At 35.7% G+C, this 19,668-nt stretch overlaps 1 protein-coding gene across 2 annotated transcripts in view; it reads left to right on the top strand.

Annotated features, from left to right (window-relative positions):
* The window catches only part of LOC126817150 (choline transporter-like protein 1), a 427,912-nt gene that overhangs the window by 68,709 nt on the left and 339,535 nt on the right, over window positions 1-19,668 (top strand). For both annotated transcript variants that reach the window (XM_056100629.1, XM_050543993.2), the window contains exon 4: window positions 4,243-4,344. In XM_056100629.1, the coding sequence (XP_055956604.1) occupies window positions 4,243-4,344 (102 nt within the window). The remainder of the gene's footprint in view (window positions 1-4,242; window positions 4,345-19,668) is intronic.

Genomic DNA, 19,668 nt, shown 5'->3' on the forward strand with positions numbered 1-19,668 from the left:
CCACAGGCTCCACTCCTTGTGGTGCGATTCCGTCAATTCCTTCAAGTTTCAGCCTTGCGACCATACTATCCCCGGAACCCGTAAACTCTCAGGTTGCCCAAAGCTGCCACGGACGGGTCCATAACCGCTGTTCTCGAGCCTATTATGTCAAAAATGGCTGCCAACACCCCCAAATGTCTGCAAGTCCATAACTATTGACTCAAATTTGATGATCTTGATGTCTATCCCCAGGTTTTTGGGGACAAAGAACACATTAAGACAACTTTGGATGTCACTGAGCTGTTCAATCATTACGAAATTGAATTCATGACCTTCAGCTGTCCACTATCACCTAATGCACAACCACCCCTGTCCATAGAATAAGTTTCAAAGCGTTTAGTTTTGAGTGTCATCCTCCACCTCAGTATTGACCTATTGAATGTTGTTTGAATTGTCACAGTTTTCAGTTTGAAAAGGGTCACATACAGCAGTGTAGAGGAGTCCATAGCGTCTGCAGCTGCATCCCCCGAATAGTTCCAATAGATAATTTTCAAGAGTTTGCCAGGCGCAGCATTGTTTTGGGGCATAATTGAAATTAACTGATCATTTTCCTGCTTCCATCCCTATTCAGTTGGGTCTATTTCATTTGACATCCCCGTCCATACCATAATTTGAAAATACATACGTTGGTTATGAAATCTTGTTGCTGGTGCTGTTGGGGAAGCCGTTAAGGAATGACAGATGCTTCAGCAGTTGCCACTTTCTTGGTGAAAATGATATGACACAGTGATGATAGCGTATCATTCAATTTGCCACATAATAGATCAACCATCAGGTCTTTGCCAAGATCTGATATGTCTTCTTGAGATTTGTTTTGATGGGTGAATGCACTAGCACAGGACTTCAGGACAGGATCAGATTTCACTAATTTCCGGTAGATGGACTTTTTTAAGATGCCTAAAATTCTTGAAGTTGAATCACAGCCTGAATAAACATGTATAAAGAGCAACTCGTTGCACACATGGTCTCCTTAAATTTCTTTCAACAGGTTAATGTTATACACTTTGTGTTCTTTTAACTGGTTGTTTGAACGGAAGTAGATGATCTCATTGTCTGTTCTGGAGTAATGAAGGAGCAAGATCAGCAAATCTGTGACAATTCAAACGACACTCAAGAGATCGATACTAAGGAGGAGGATGACACTCCAAACTGAACACTCATTCTATGATAGTGGACAGCTGAAGGTCATGAATTCAATTTCATACTGATTCAACAGCTCAGTGATATCCATTTAGTTCTCTTAATGTGTTCCGTGTCCCCCAAAACCTGGGGATAGACATCAAGATCATCAAATTTGAGTCAATAGTTATGGACTTGCGGTCATTTGGCGGTGTTGGCGGCCATTTTGACATAATAGGCCAACATCATTTTAATGATCTTAATGTGTTCTTTGCCCCCAAAACCTAGGGAAAGACACTAAGATCATCAAATTTGAGTTGATAGTTACATAGTTATGATCATTTTAAAACGTTTATGTGGCCATTTTTGACAAAACACTTTCCCGGGGGTCCTACTTTGGTAAACTTTTAGTATGTTATAAAGTACACTAAACCCTACCAGAATCAGTTGAGAAACCTTTTGTAGCAATTTTGGGGGGGTTGAGGGGATATTTTCCATATATTGGCCTGACTATAACAAGGGTATCCAATGATATACCTCTTGAATTAGATGATAAGAAGTGTGTGTTTTTATACGCCCACAGAGAAGGAGCATTTTCTGCTCAGGGTAAGCAGAGCGATAAGCAATTTGATTGGTAAAGAATGAGAATTTTCTGCTTAGGGTAAGCAGAGATAAGCAATTTAATAGGTTGATGCTTTGGGGCACGATAACTTTGGTTTTAATGAAGTGAGAGCGATGAAACTCTGAATATACATGTACATGTAGATTCATTATATCATTACCTTAATTAAGTTCGATGGTGCTAATTTTCTGCTTAGGCTAAGGAGCGATAAGCAATTTGATTGGTCAAGACTTTGGAACATAACCACTCTGCTTTTAAAGGCGAAAACAGAACGGAAAAGAACGAACGTGGGAAGTATGTAGCGGGGATGTTAAATGGATGTTCATCGGAAGCCTAGCGGATGAAAGCAGATGGAAGTGGATGACAGCTCCGAAGGGGTTAGGCAAACTCCAGACATCCTTCAATATACCAGATACATCCCAGATACAAACACGTCTGTTTTGAAAACTTTATGTACGAGATGCATACGCTTACATCCTTTCTATTTCCGTGCTACTAACGATGTATAGACGTTCCATGTACCTTATCTTTCCTCCCTCTTTCCGTTTTCAGCTGGAGTGGATGTGAGTTACGAGGATGGCCAGAAGATGCAGATGAAAGCAGATGGAAGTGGATGACAGCTCCGAAGGGGTTAGGCAAACTCCAGACATCCTTCAATATACCAGATACATCCCAGATACAAACACGTCTGTTTTGAAAACTTTATGTACGAGATGCATACGCTTACATCCTTTCTATTTCCGTGCTACTAACGATGTATAGACGTTCCATGTACCTTATCTTTCCTCCCTCTTTCCGTTTTCAGCTGGAGTGGATGTGAGTTACGAGGATGGCCAGAAGATGCAGAGAGGATACAGTGGACGTTTAACGGATGATAACGGACATGGAACGTTTGGTGCTCGTATATGTCGCGCATTTACATCGTACATGGCAGAAAGTTCATCCGTTATAAAAGTTTTGTGCAGCTCAAAACATTTTGCGCGGATGAAATCAAAGTGAACGGATGCTCGATGGATAGAGCGTATGAAACATGTATGCTATGAGTACACAAAGGATGCATGGGGTTTTCAAACGGAGGGCACATTTTTTTCCCCGTTTTACATCCTCTTTGCATCCGTAAGTGCAGTGGGACCGGGCCTTTAATGAGGTAGAATGTTTAAACTTGATGTAGATGTTCAGTAGGTAAATGTCATGGCTGGGTTCAATGATTAACAGTTCATTGGTTGGTGCTTTTGGACAAGATAACTTTGATTCTATCTGACAGAGAGTGATGAAACTTAGTGTATAGTTGATAATCAGTTGATTAACTTTTGAAAAAAATAAATATAAATGTACAATTTATTAATATGTGTCATCTATTTATTTTGTGAATTCGGCAGGGTACACCAGCCTCACTGTTGGCTTGTTGTCCCAGAATTGGACTATTTCCCTAAAGCTATGCAATAGCCTTGACCGAAAAGGACACTATTTTTAAAACTGAGTCTGTCAGCATGTGTAAATCTTAAGTAAGTTTTTAACTGATTTTTGTCCCCCGCCTTTCGAAGAAAGCAGGGGACTATTAAAATGGATTCGTCCGTCTGTCTGTTAATCACACTTTTTGGGACACGATAACTATCTTTATAATTGAGCTATAATGTTCAAACTTGGTGTAGGTGTTTATTAGGTCAATACCTTGATGGAGTTCGTAGATGAGCATTTTCTGCTTAGAGTAAGCAGAGATAAACAAACTGATTGGTTGATGCTTTGGGGCACGATAACTTTGGTTATAACTCCGAATATAGATTCATTATATCATTACCTTGACTAAGTTTGATGGTGAGAATTTTCTGCTTAGGCTATGGAGCGGTAAGCAATTTGATTGGTCAAGACTTTGGAACATAACAACTCTGCTTTTAATTGAGGTAGAATGTTTAAACTTGATGTAGATGTTCGTTTTTTGAATGTCTTGACTGAGTTCAATAATTAACATTTTGAACTAAAGCTAAGCAGACCTAAGCAATTTGATTGGTCGATGCTTTGGGACAAAATAACTTTGATTCTATCTGATAGAGAGTGATGAAACTTAGTGTATAGTTTGATTGCTCGATACTTTTGAAAAAAAATAAATGTGCGATTAATTAATATGTGTCATCTATTTTGGGATTACGGCGAGGGACATCAGCTTCACTGTTGGCTTGGGTTTTTTTTTCAAATTCGATGTGACGCATTCAAACAATCAGAAAATGAACCTTATTGATTTTCCCAGTTCTCTGTCCATCTCTTGCCAAATGTGGGCATATCTTGGATGGCAACTGCTTGTTAAATTTATTTCTATTTTCTATTTCTATTTTGAAGCATTTGAACAAAGAGAGGATGACCAATATTTCCCAGTTCTCCGTCAATCTATTGCAAAATGTGAGCATCTCTTGCATGGAAACTGCTTGTCCTAATGTGTATTGGCAATTTATCTTTTCTGTTTTCAGGGAAATAATGATGAAAAAGGCTTACTTAGTAATCCACTTAAAAACCGTGGTTGCACAGATATCATTCCATTGCTTGTCTTTGCTGCATTCTGGGGAGGCATGGTAGGTATATTTCCAATAGGGTTCATAATTGGTTGTTTTTATATGCCCACATTTTCATGTGGATGTATATTGTCGTTGCCCCTGTCCACACGGACGTCTGTCCACAATTTGTTTGCAGACACTCTACAGGTCACGATTTTTAAACGCCCACATTTTCATGTGGATTTATGTTGTCTTCGCCACCGTCCATCTGGACGTCTCTCCGTCCACAATTTCTTTGTGGACACCCTACAGATCACAATTCTTATCCGATTTTGACGAAACTTGAAATATAGGTTAATCTCCAAAAGATAGCGGTTCCGTTTGTCCACATTTTGTTTGTGGACAATCTACAGGTCACAATTTTTATTCGATTTTGACAAAACTTAAATATTATTATTATTATTATTATTATTATTACAGCATATTTATAGTGTGCCCTTTCATATAACATGTTCAGGGGCACTTTACAAAGTGACAATGTAAATCATACATAAACAGCATACTGTAAACACAACAGGGGCCCACTTCCACTCGTGGAAAAGTCTTCTTTTGATTTCTAATCTATAGTCTGTATCAAAGTTGTACACATATGCTAACGCCCTCTGGTGTAATAATGTTGATAATTCATTATATTTTTCTGGACATTTTCATTTCAAGATTTTAACTTCAAGACTTTTTGAAACGTAGAAAATATTTTCATAAGAGTTCAAATTCCAGATTTTTTTTTAGATACTTTCAGAAACCAATGAATTGATTTCTTTGTTGTGTAAAATTAAGAAATTATTTTTTAATTTTAATATTTAATGATATATAAAAGTTACCGATAAAACGCCGAAAATGAAACATAAAGTCAATTTTTTGTTTAAAATGTTGATTTTGTGCATGAAATGTTGACATAAGAATGTAGAAACAAGAATCATTAGTTTAGAATGTTGCGTTCGTGTCTAAAATGTTCAAACTGGAATGTAGAAACAAGAATCATCATGAATATTGTCCCATTTGGTCTTCCATAACTTAGTGGTCTCTACAGTTACACATTTACGTATTTTACCTATATTTCTGACATTAAAATAGCACAATTTACAAATATTTACTTGAGCTCCCATCAGCATAAAACTATCAAAGATTGCGCCAATATTACGAGCAGAATAAGATGAAAATATATCACAATTACCAATTACAACAGGGGGTTATCATGTGCAAATTTACTTAATTGATGCCTTGAGCCTTATAACAAATATTCGGTTTTATCATCATTCAATTTTAGAAAGTTCTTTGACATCCATTTTCTAATTTCACTAATACAGTTCTCAAGTTGCAATTTTGATAAATTGAAAGAAGATGGACAATTAGGTGTAAATGAAATATATAATTGAGTATCATCGGCATACAAATGAAAGCTGAGACCATATTTTCGGACAATATCACCTAATGGTGACGTATAGAGGGTAAATAAAATTGGACCAAGAACAGAACCTTGGGGAACCCCAGCAGTGTTTAAAATTTACGTTGGCCCGACGCCGATAAATAACTGGACGGGCCGACATCTTTTTATTTTGAAGATGGCGGTCAGCCCTGTGAGCCGACTGTTTTTGTCATGGATATTTTGTTCATGTTTCTATCAAATTCTCCTTTGAAAATATTTACATTTCCTATTTATATCCGAAATATATTTCATCCAGATATTTAACAGTATTTCATTACCGGAAATAAAAATAAAATTGTCCACCGAAAGAAATTATTGTTGTAGGAGTGAGGTCGTGCTTGCAAATATCGGCACGCTCCCAGAGTTCGGGAGGATATTATTTAACCATTTTCATCAAGTGTGGAATAGATGAGTGTGTGTTCTGATGGTATGCCTTACTTACTGTCTTATTTGTCTTTATCTGATATTGAATACACATGCATAATCCGGCATATTATATTCATTCCTTCAATGGAGAGATCCAAACACGTATGCTACTAAACTAGGTCAGTCCATCTACTGTACTGTCATGAATCCAAGAATAAATATTCACATGATATAAAACATTTGTCTTGTAAAAATAAGATTGAAAAACCAGAGCTGAAAATTCCCTGAAAGCCTAACTACGGGTAACAATATAATTCCAGCGAGGTAAAACGAGTGACCATTCCCGCCATTATTTCCAACTCTCGTGATTTAATAGCAGACTTGATTATCAAGTCTATTTCTTTAATGAAGATTTCACTACGAAGAAATCAGGCACATGCAACATGTTATATAGGAAGAATAACAAAGAGTTTATCATTCCATAAATATAGGCTATCCCAACGTGTGACATCAGGTCAGTTTTAAGTTTTAATAATGATAAAAAATGACGTGTCGTCTGCCAAACAGCACTGATAGTTTCCTTTCATGTTGAAAGAGGTCACGGCCTTTCATTACACAGTTCCACACGTCATGATGAATGAAACAAAACAAATGATTAATCTGTGTTTTGTTAGACCTTAAAAGCCAGTTTCATTTCATTTTATTTATATGCACAATATTTTCTGATAATTTTCGGAGAATGTTAAGGGCCATTTTAATCTTCAGATTTCTATGTGAATGGAAATTCGAGATACGTTGTCAGTACAATATCAAGCCTGGGGTGGAATGATTTTTTTCTTTCTATACACGAAGTATAAACATTAAATCTTTCAAATGTTAAAATTGTAATGTGAACAGTTGATCAATATTGAATACATATTAACTTTTAAACCTGTCCCAAATGGCTGTAGAAGACACCTACGGAACTTAGAAGTTCAAGGAATTTGGGGTGGGGTAGTGTACGTGTTTTGTTAATATTTATTGGGCCCACAAGTTAATGTTAGGACCTACAACTTTCATGAATGGCATCTACCAGCGGGTCCTATTGGCTTACAACTTTTCTTGCCGAATTTTAAACACTGAATCCCAGATGACAAAACAGATTCAGACGACGATTTGCAATTAACTAAAATACACTGTTTTCTACCCACAAGATACCTTTCTAAAAGATTTAATGCAGAGCCACAAATACCGAATTTAAATTGAAGTCTACGTAGAAGAATGGAAGGGTAACATAAGCTTGATCAAGTATATGGTCAACTGTTATGAGTTGAAGAAGAAACATGTTGTGTGAGAGATCTATTATTCAGCATATCACAAAAATCAATGAAAATTAAAATCCCCCCAAATAATAGTGCAACACTTAGTCATCATTAACTGGTCCAGAAATAATCCAAATTCTTCTATAAACTTTTGACACAATTTGCTATTTGGCGGGCGGTAAATTGTAATAATCCTAGTTTCCTTGAAAGAAAACTGTAGAGAACAATCCAAAATTTCAAAAGAATCAAAACGTTCATGACGGGTTTTCTTACACTTAATAGATGACTTAAATATAAGTGGTACACCTCCTCCACGTGAAGCACGAGGGCAATGTTGTATAGAATATCCATCGGGTACTAAAGCTGCGATTGTCGATGAATCCGAACAGTCATTGTTCAACCACGTTTCAGTTATTCCACAAATATCAATAGAATTTTCAAAAATATAATCAGATAAAATTGTTTTATTATACGCCCACATTTTCATGTGGACGTATATTGTCGTCGCCCTTGTCCGTCCGTCCGTCCGTCCGTCCACAATTTGTTTGTGGACTCTCTACAGGTCACAATTCTTGTCCGATTTTGACGAAACTTGAAATATAGCTTTATCCCCAAAAAATCTCGGCTGCTTTCGATATTGGCATGTATCGGATCGAAACTTCATGGATTATGGCCCCTGTTTGTACGAAAAGTCACGTTTTTAGCTTGTGGACCCTATAGAGGTCACAATTTTTATCCGATTTTGTTGAAACTTGAAATGTCAGTTTATAACCCAAAGATCTCGGTTCCTGTCGATATTTGCGCATATCGAATTGTAATTTCCTGAATTATGGCCCTTGATTGTAGGAAAAATCACTTTCTTTTTAGCTTGTTCTCTATCCATCTCTCGAAAATGTTGGCGTATCCTGCCTGGCAGCCGCTGGTTATGAAACATTTTGATCAAATACTGCATTCAGAGTAACTATTTTAAACAAAAACACACGCAGGACGAATACACAGTTGCCCCCTAGGCGCTTACATAATGTTTTCAATCTAGACTTCCTAAAATTAGGCCTAAATGCTTCTTCGCAATAGTTACATTTAAACAGCAAACACTACTTCGCATAAAAATGTTCCACATGCACGACAATAGAACTGAAATCTATCGCATAATTTATCAACAAATTATAACTTATCAAAAACTGTTATACAATTATTTGAAAGTAACGGTTTTACCACGCCTGCGCATTATATATTTGCATGTCGAAATACACATTAATCCACAATAAATCACAGGCACGAAAAACACAGAGCACAACAAGGCACAGTCAACCACTAAGACCTTGCTTCCTATACAGAGTTATTAGATTTTCTAATTCAGTCCAGGATAGGTTTAGATCCATTTTAGAGGACATCAAAGTAACAGAAGAAGACATCTTTAATATAGATCTATCTCCCAAAGATATTGTTTTCTTTCAATATTGGCATATATCAGACCATAACTTCATGGATTATGGACCCGGATTGTACGAAAAATCACGTTTTTAGCTTGTGGACCCTATAGAGGTCACAATTTTTATCCGATTTTGATGAAACTTGAAATGCATGTTTATAACCCAAATATCTTGTCGCACATAACGGATCGTAACTTCCTGAATTATGTCCCCTGATAAAACGAAAAATCGTGTTTTTTGCTTTGGTCCCTGTAGAGGTCACAATTTTCGTCCGATTTAAAAAAAAACGTTTGAATATATCACTGTTATGCCCTAATGATGGTTGAGTTTGAATTTCGTGAAAATCAGACAAAAACTGCCGAACAAAATGGCTGCCCCTCATACGCAAATTGTGTAAAACTATGGTATATCAAGGTTGTGGACCCTCTAGAGATCACAATTTTCATCAGATTTTGATGAAACTTGAAATACATGTTGATAACCCAAAGATCTTGGTTCTTTTCGATATTTGTACATATCAGATTGTAACTTCCTGAATTATGGCCCTTGATTTTACAAAAAATCGCATTTTTAGAGGTAACAATAATTATCCGATTTAAAAAACTGTTTGAATATATCACCGATTACACCCTAATGACAGTTGAGTGTGAATTTCATGAAAATCGGACCAAAACTGACAGACAAAATGGCCGTCCCTCGTTCGCAGATAGTGTCAAAATATTGTGTATCAGGGTTGTGCACCCTCTGATTTTGATGGAACTTGAAATGCATGTTTATAACCCATATATCTTGGTTCCTTATTGATTGGCCTTCCGTGTCGCACTATTGAGAAACTCCAAAAAGTGCAGAATTCAGCAGCAAGACTGATCACACAAACGAAATATAATGAGCATATTACCCCAGTTTTATTTGAACTGCACTGGTTGCCTATTGTTTTTAGAATTAAATATAAAATACTTTTATTGACTTTTAAATGTTTTAATGGTATGGCGCCCTTTTACTTGTCCTGTTTTTTTTTATATTTATAAACCTTTTCGAACGTTACGGTCATCCAGAGACAACTTTTTATTAACGGAAAAAACAGCCAACCTTTCACGTTATGGAGAGCGATCGTTTTTATTTCAAGCACCAAAACAGTGGAATCTTTTGCCTTTTAGTATCCGCAGTTGTACCTCTATAATAACTTTTAAACCTAAATTTAAAACTTTCTTATTCCAAGAGACTTTTAATTGTTGAATTAATTTTAAATCTTCACCATATGTATTTTATAGATATTTATATATTTATTTTTGTACTGATTTTATAGATATTTAGTTTCTTACTGTTTCTATAATTATTATTTATTACAGATTTTATATTTTCTATACATGTATTTATTGTAAAGCGCACCTGAACACGTATGTGGAAGATAGCGCTATATAAGTGTTGTATAATAATAATAATAAAAGCTAGCTAACCAAGTCAGGAAGCCAACAATATCACTTAAGACTAAGAGCGACAAAAATTGAACAAACTTGGCGTAAGACTGGTGACAAAGGTCATATTTTGGGCCACATTATGACCAATTAACCAATCAACCTATCAAATTGCTTATCTCTGCTTGCCCTAAAGAGACGCGGAAAAACTATGCGACGAATCACTAGTTCCTAGGAAATGAAATGCTAAAACTGTTAAGTTTTTCCATTTAATCTAAATATTGAGAATGGAATTATAGAACTGGATAACTCTCTGGTTTTAAAAAAATATGACCTTTGTCACCAGTCTTATGCCACGTTTGTTCAATTTTTGTCACTCTTAAGTGATATTGTTGGCTTCCTGACTTGGTTAGCTAGCTTTTAGACTTTATTTCAGCTATGGACTCTAAATTTTAATTGTGAGTTGCTTCCACAATATCAGTCGCTTGTCGCACGACGTCAAATTGTCGATTTTGAGATTGAAGTTGGAACATCAAGAAATACAAAAGAACTTTGTTATTTGACGGTCTGAAAACTGGAAATGGTGTTTTGGGGGTATTTTATGAGCCCACCTGATTAAAAAGGCCCAAGAAATGACGTCTATTCTGTGAAAAAATCAGCAAAAGTAATCCAATGTTTTGAAAACGCACACGGTGCTTGATGCTAATCTCTATACGTCATTTGAAAGGTCGTGAACTTAACTTTCCATATTTGGAGTAATCAAAGGCAAATTCTTTGTCAGTAACAAATCAGCGTCAGTTTAACAAGATAAACCTGGTTGTCCTTCTCGTTGCCACGAATGACTGACCTCCCAATGATAATACGCGATTTCATTGGCTAAAAGCTTTGGCACGCGCTCTGTGTCTAACATGGGCATGCACAACGAGGATGTAGACACAGATTTGTTGACTTGCCAATGAATGAAAATTTGGTCATTTCGTATTGATATTCACTAAAAAGTTTGAAAAATAACATCCAAGTCTAGACCCGCTGCCCATGTTGCACGACTCGTGAATTCAGCCAAGCAAATCGGTATATAAGACGCCGGAATGATGAATTTCTACTACTAGTACTACCGGTACTGTATTGGCGATGGCGGGTTCGATGTTTCAACGGTACTAAAGTACTAACCTTCTGTGTGATATTTAACATAACTATTGAAAAAAAAAATTATCTTTATGTTAGGCTTATATATGAGTTTTTATTGCTTAAATGATTAATACTGTTATAACCCCGCCCAAAAGGTTCACACCGTGAAAGAGCTTGTTTACGTCACGTGACTTTGCGCTCTCTTTTCCACCCGACTCGACTGATTACCTTAAGAACTATCCCTGCTTCTGCTCAATTTCTATGCATCTTGACAAATTTCTTATACAGCTACTTTGATTTTCCAAAGGAATCATTGATTTTCTTATTGAAATACATTTTAATCAAGCAGAAGGCCAACTATGACATGAGAGATCTGATACTAAAGGTTGGAAGTGTCATTCAAATTTCAATTGTCGTGTGGTCAGTGAACCGAAAAAAATCGCTACTCCAAGTACTTTGCTAAATAAATGGATACTTTTTGGCATAGTAGTATGTTTTATAGTTAAATGTAGTATTCTTGGACTAATGTAAAATGTATTTTCAAGGAGGTATACACTCGAATGAGTCAACACGAGTTTGCAACGGTAAATAAATATCAGATCATTCGCGTAGCTATAAATAGTAATAATTAGTATGGTACATGTCTAAAAAAGAACCCTACATCAAGTGAAAGTATTAAAAAGAGGAAATGTTTAATGCCTTCTTATTATAATTTGCTAAACTGATTTAAATCTTTGTCTTAAAATTAGAATGAATTTGGTTTGTGTCAGATACACTTAACTTTGGTGCTATAAAATTTGAGGCTTATCATATTAAAAATAATTATGTGTCATACAATGTAACTGAAATGTAATTGACCATTACATGATTTTTGGAAGGTAATTAATTCCATTACTCTTAATACGAAAGAAATTTTGTCAGGACGGCTTTCTCTTATATTGAATTCCAACTGCCAAGGGATCTTTCACCCGCACACCTATGTGTACACAGGACCTTGGTTTTCCATCCCACCCAAACAGCTAGACAGTCCTTGTCAGTCCCTTTATCCTGCACCACTGACAAGGAGAAATTATGCCGGAAAATCCTGATGAACTTTCTCGGTCAACACCGGGATCGAGCATCGACTTCCAGGCTAGTCAGCCAACATCTTACCCACTTAGTCCCCATGGCTCCCATTATAAAATGGTGATATGTCTAGGCCTATACCATGTTTGAGATATGCCTATACATTAAATGTTCTATTAATGGGAGTGATACAGATTTCATGGTATAGTGTAGATTTTGATAGTTTTGTGTTAAATTGTGATAGAAGTAAATTACTTGATTGTAATTGTAGATTTTAAACATACTTCAAAAACATATTAGCCTTTGACGGTTTGATAAGATGGGTGCACTGATTGCAATCACCGTACTGATTGTTCGAGGCTGAGCCTCAATTCACCGTTTTTAACTTAATTTATTAAATTGTCGAACAATTTTTACATGTATGTACTGAAAATCAGACCAAAAAAATGGCATCGAGAGTTGATTATGGTCTGGTCTTGTAAATAAATGTCTTATTAATAGTTTAAGGCCTAAAGAAAGACCTGCAATAGGTAGATTTAGCTCTTCCATAATACATGTTTTAAAAAAAAGATTCACGATAAATGGTTTTTAGTTCACAACATGAATTTTGCGCGAAATATCTAAATTAGAGTATTTGCCATAGTCCACATAAAAATAGTCGTCGCCCCTGTCCATCCAGAAACATAGGTTTATCCCCCCCAAGATCTCGGTTTTATTTGACATGTATCGGACCATAACTTTGTGGATTATGGTCCCTGATTGTACGAAAATCATGTTTTTAGATTGTGGACACGGTAGAGGTCACAATTTTTATCTAAATTTGGTGAAACTTGAAATGTATGTTTATAACCCAGAGATCTTGTTATTCGTGCATATTGGACCATAACTTTCCGAATTATGGCCCCTGATTGTAAAGATAATCACGTTTTTAGATTGTGGACCCTATTACAATTTTTATCCGATTTAAAAATTAAAAAAATTCATATATATCACCTTTACACCCTAAGGATGGTTGAGTTCGAATTTTGTGATTATCAGACCAAAACTGCTGGACAAAATGGCCGCTCTTGTACGCAGATAGTTTAAAAGTACATAATACCAAGGTTGTGGACCATCTAGAGCTCACAATTTTTATCCAACTTTGATGAAAATTAAAATATACGTTCATATCACAAAGATCTTGGTTCCTTGTGATAATATTGCATGTCGAACCGTAACATACTTGATAATGAAAATTCACTTTTTTAGTTTGTTCTCTGTTCATCTCTTGCAAAATGTGGGCATGTCTTGTATGGCAATCGCTTTTTGATAAAAAAAAAGAATGAGTTAACTTGTTTTTTTTTATAAGGTTATGACGTCAAACATCTGGGTCTTTTAAGAGTTGATCTGTGATTAACGTCATGATATCGCGTCATGACATCATGTCATGATGTCATGATGTCAGTCACAGAGCTTTGCCTTAAATACAGCCCCGAAGCCAAGGCCACATGATTTTGGAATGGGCTATTGGTGATTTGTTATGAGGTTATGACGTCAAACATCTGGGTCTCTTAAGAATAAGAGTTGATCTGTGATTGACGTCATGACGTCGCATCATGATGTCGGTAAGCGAGCTTTGCCCCTAATTACAGCCGCGCAGCACAAAACCACATGATTTTAGGAATGGGCTATTGATGATTTGTTGCATTCAGTGTACATGAAATAACTTACAAGAAAAAAGATTTTGGCCGCCGTTACCATGGCAACCAACATGGTTAGATTTTTTATGGGCACATTCATTTTGTGTAATCAGAATTTTTTTTTACTAATCATAAGGTAAACTCCTTCCTGCTATGCTATTGGCTTTAAATCCAAAATAAAAGAAGCATGTTTGGAATAGACTGTTTTTCCCTGTTTGACCTGTTTTCTAAAATGTGACAAAAAGTCTGGGATTTGATTTTATTCATTTAGAAAAAGTAAAAATGCCCCAACCGAGTTGGAACCACACCTTGAGTGTTGTCTTTGGTTTATACTATCAGAAAATCATGGGTTGAGATATCTAAATTGAAGGTTGCTAAGGATTTTTGAGTGAAATTTCTTCTGAAAATGTCCAAATACTTTGAAGTCCGTTTTCTCATTTTGACATTTTTCCCATTTCGAAACACCCACAAACAGTGCTCACTCTGGGTTTCATTTTTTTTCCGCCAATTTTAATTTATTAGCCATATATTTTTTCCGCCAAAAAAAGAACAGATATCTATTAGATCTTTTGAGTAATTTTTATACATATATCAGAGTTTACAAAATGCTTCACTGCTTTGCAGAAGTCCATTTTTTGAAAGCTTTTTCAACATCTGGGGTAACCACTTTTAGTAACATTAAATTACACAATGCATTTGTTTTTAATGAATATTCGTTGGGTTTTTTTTATAATATTTTGTCAACTAAACCATCTTTCGCAGCCTGTAGTTGCCACAGGAATTGTGATATCACAAGGATTAGAAAATTCCCATTCATTCTTAAAAGATCTACTTTTTTCAAATGCACTTAAACATACATTATGCAAGAGTTAACTCTTCCTTTAGTTATGATGATTGAGGCCAGGCCTAAAATTCAAAAGCTAATATCTCGGGTCAGAGTGGAGCAATTTGAAATTGTCAGCATATTCTATTTACGTTATCTATTTTTTTTAACTATTAGTAGTTCTTTATCAAACCTCTCATAATTGCCCTTTAAAATTTTAAGTTTTTCGACATTTTTCTATTTCGCGAACTTTTGAGGTAGCCTAGTACATGCAGGCCTATTGTAGAATTTGATATCGCTTAAACATTTTGGTGGTAACATATTAAAAAGTCTGACATTCTTCTATCGGACTTTGACGAAAGCTGTTCAGTTTTTGGCTTTTGACCCATGGCATGCGATTTGATGATAACTGACTTTCGTTCGTTTCTGAAGTTTAACGTCCACTTCCACATAAACTGTAACAGCAAACCTGGCTTCATTTATTAACTATACGGGCAACAGGAGTAAGAAAAAGATAAAACAGACGTCAAAATCCAATAATCCCAAACAAATCGAACGAGTATTTTTCTATTGTCCGCCATTTTGAATATATAAAAACCGTCAAAAATAGCCACCGATTCGTATTTGGAGACAAATAATTAAATTTTTTGTCTCTTAATTAGCTTATTACTACTCTTACTGTAAATACTAATCAACACTAATCCGAGATTGATCAAGAGACAAAGGATTGGTACCTAATTGTTTGATAACTGACTCAGCCAAACGCAATAGACTGTAACGTGTGTGCACGGCGTGGAAATCAAAGCTTTGTGGCAAGAAAATTTTATCGTCACGGTTAAAAAAGAATCGCCGTACAGGAAAAAGTTATCGCCCAAAATTCCGCCAGATTTAATATTTTATCGCCAAAATTATATTTTTATCGCAATTGGTGGAAATGGCGATCGACAGCGTGAGCGCTGCCCACAAACTTCAAAATATCATAAAATTCTTATCCCTGGTCCTAATTTAAAAAGAGTTAATTCTTGGAAAGCTCAGACTGTAGACTATGCAAATATGCTATAAACTCATTTTTCATAAAAATGACCGAGAGACTGGTTTTGTGGGAGCAGCTCACAATTATGGTCACAAATTATTGCTAATTAATTAGCTCTTAGATAGCATTAGTACAGCATTTCATGCTGTTGAGCAGTCATTTTGTGCAGTGAAATTCATAGAAATGGTGTTAGAAAGATAAATAATTCCGGACAAGACAATTTAATCAAATCCACTCAAGCGTCATTATGTTACCTAAAATTTGACCTTTAACAGTTGTCACCTTTGAACTACTCTTAAGCAAGGTTTGTTCAACTTTTGTCGCTCTTAAGTGATATTTTTGGTTTCCTGACTTGGTTAGCTAGCTATAGGCTTTGTTTCAGTTATGAACTCTAAATTTTAATTACGGTCATTTGTTAGTGACCTTTGACCTTTGTCACCTTTGAACGAGTCTTAAGCAAGGTTTGTTCAACTTTTGTCGCTCTTAAGGGATATTTTTGGCTTCATTACTTGGTTAGCTAGCTTTTAGGCTTTGTTTCAGTTATGGACTCTAAATTTTAATTACAGGTGCTAATTAATTAAGCTCTTAAGTAGCATTAGCACAACATTGTATGCTCTTAAGTCATGCATTCTGTTTCTTAGTGTTAAGTGTGAAATGCTTGCAAAATGGATTTTAACTCCCATTAAATATGGGAGGGTTAGGGGGAGCACTCCCAGGTATATGCACAGGTTACAAAACTTAAGACTTGGCTTTCCAAAATGATCTAGGGGTAAAATGTGTGTTGTAGACCTCAAACCTTTAGGACTCAATATTTTGATTAAATCTCACTGGGCTCCCGAGTTATTACTTGATAATCGAGATTATGTAGGTGGAGTTAATGCCTGTCAATCAAACAATCGGCCATTCTTGGAGACGGTGAAGAGAGAGTTGACTCCTATTTCTAGTCAAAAATTACAATGGTGATAACTTTGTTCAGAATAAAGTAATTTGACTGAAATTTCCAATATATTTTTTTTTCATCATCTATTTTTGAACTGTTATAGCAAGAATGGCCAACTCTCTATTAAAATCTCCCATAATGTATCTTTAAAAAAAAAAAACGTTCGAAATAGTACGCAAACAGTGTAAACATCTGGTAAATCAATGTTGTGGACCCTCTAGAGGTCACAATTTTGATCTGATCTCGATGAAACTTGAAATACATGTTTATAACCCAAAGATATTGGTTCCTTTCATAACTTCCTGAATAATGGCCCTTGATTGAACAAAAAAATCACGTTTTTAGCTTGTGGTCCCTGTAGGGGTCACATTTTTTATCCAATTTAAAAAATAAACGTGTGAATATATGACCATTGCACACTAAGATCTTGGTTCCTTTTGATAATCGCGGATACCCAAACTTAACTTTCTGGATTATGGCCCCTGATTGTTATCTTGGGGATTCTCTAGAGGTCACAATTTTTTTCCGATTTTAAAAACTGGTTAAATACATCACCATTCCACCATAATGAAGGTTGAATTCGAATTTCGGGAAAATCAAAATGAAACTGCCCAACAAAATGGATGCTATTTGTACGCAAATTGTGTAGAAGTGCGTAATAACTGGATTATTGCCCCTGATTGTACAAAAAATCGCGTTTGTTTTTAGCGTGTTCTCTATCCATCACTTGAAAAATGTGGGTGTATCTGGCTGGTAGCCGCTGTTTTGTGTTTCCATGGAAATAAATTTGACTTAGTTTTTGGTGTATAATTTTGTTTCCGGAGCATATCTCATAAACCATTCAAGATATTTTTTTGAAACTTTGTACAGACATCAACCCATTACAGTAGTTGTGCCTTTTGCTATTTAGACATTTCTGGGATTTATATTTTTTGTGTTTCCATGGAAATAAATCTGACTTAGTTTTTGGTGTACAATTTTGTTTCCAGAGCATATCTCATACATTGTTCAAGATATATTCTTGGCACTTGTACAAACATCAAGCTGTGATAGTTGTGCGTTTTGCTATTTAGGATTTTCTGGGATTTATATTTTTCGTGTACAATTTTGTTTCCGGAGCATATCTCATAACCCGTTCAAGATATCTTTCTGAAACTTTGTACACACATCATCCTATTACAGTAGTTGTGCCTTTTGCTAATTAGAAATTTGTCGGATTTAATAACTTTTGCGTTTCCATGGAAAAAAAATTCTCTGTTGAATGGTTTTTACTACACATTTGAATTTTTATTCTAGAGCATATCTCAAAAAACTGTTCAATATACCTTTATAATACTTTTACATTCATCAACCTATTATTTTATTTTTTGATGACCTTCCTTCTGTCCCGATTTCATTTCTAGAGCATATTTCATTATCTGTTCAAAGAAATCTTTTTAAAACATAAGCTTAAAGATACATTATGTAAGATTTAGATAAAGAGCTAGCCATTCTTGCTATAATAGTTCGAAAATCGATAATGTAAAATGAATAATTTGAATATTTCATTCAAATTACTCTATTGCGAGCGAAGATATTAGCCTTGTTATCAGTTGTCGACACACAAACTTAACGGTAACATTATATTTGCCGACAAGAGTCAACATGGTTCAGTAAAGAGTTAATCAACAAACTAAGCTTATCATAGTAGATCAATTAATGATATTATTCAAACAGCAAACATTGGAACAAAAAAACAACAACAGCGGTTGCCAGGCAAGATACGCCCACATTTTTCAAGAGATGTTTAGAGAACCAGCTAAAAAAAAAAGATTACCAAGCAAGATACGCCCACATTTCGCAAGAAATGAATGAAGAACAAGCTAAACAAGATGACTAGTCATCACCATCCCGTGCCCTTGAACTTGTTTGGAAGGCATAAGGAAAAGCAACTTCTTGGAATATCAATGGGACTAGTCAGAAGATTCATACTCTGATCATAGTAGCTCGACAAGGCACAGTCACTACTCCCTGTAAGGTTTGCACAACAACCTTTGCCTACCTCAATCAACTGCTGTATGTCAAACATTAAACATACATTATGCAAGAGGTAAATCTGCCTATTGTAGGTCTTTCTTTAGGCCTGAAATGTTTTCTAAATTATTAATTAGACATTAATTAACTTATCCAGGCCATAATCAACTCTCGATGGCATCGGATTTCTCCGATATTAAATAGATTAGAACAGTTCAGACATATTATGATTTAAGCTAAAAATGGAGGAGCGAGACTTAGCTTCCAACAACCAGTACGTTGGTTGAAATTATTGCACACGTCTTGTCAAGCCTTCAAAGGCTAATATCCTTGCTCTCAATAGAAAATGGGCATGACTCTGCCCATGGGGGTTGGGCATTCACCACAAACAATAGGGATGTTCCTTAGGATAGAAGGAATAAGTATTCAACATTTCAAGGTGATACGTTAAGAAATGTGGCCTGTAGACGACAAACAAATAATTATAAGAAAAGGGCTTTGCTCTGCCATGAACCAAAAACAATAGGGATCACCCTTAGGGTATAAGGAATTCATACGAAAAATGTTCAAGACGATTAAGAATTGTCCTGTAGGCAACACACAGACATACAAAAAGAAAATAGGCGTGGCTCTACCGCTGGGACATGCAGCCCAAACAATAGAAATGTTCCTTAGGGTACAAAGAATAAGTATGCAAAGTTTCAAGATGATACGTTAAGA

The sequence above is a fragment of the Patella vulgata genome, chromosome 4 (genome assembly GCF_932274485.2).
Source record: "Patella vulgata chromosome 4, xgPatVulg1.2, whole genome shotgun sequence".
NCBI lineage: Eukaryota > Metazoa > Mollusca > Gastropoda > Patellidae > Patella > Patella vulgata.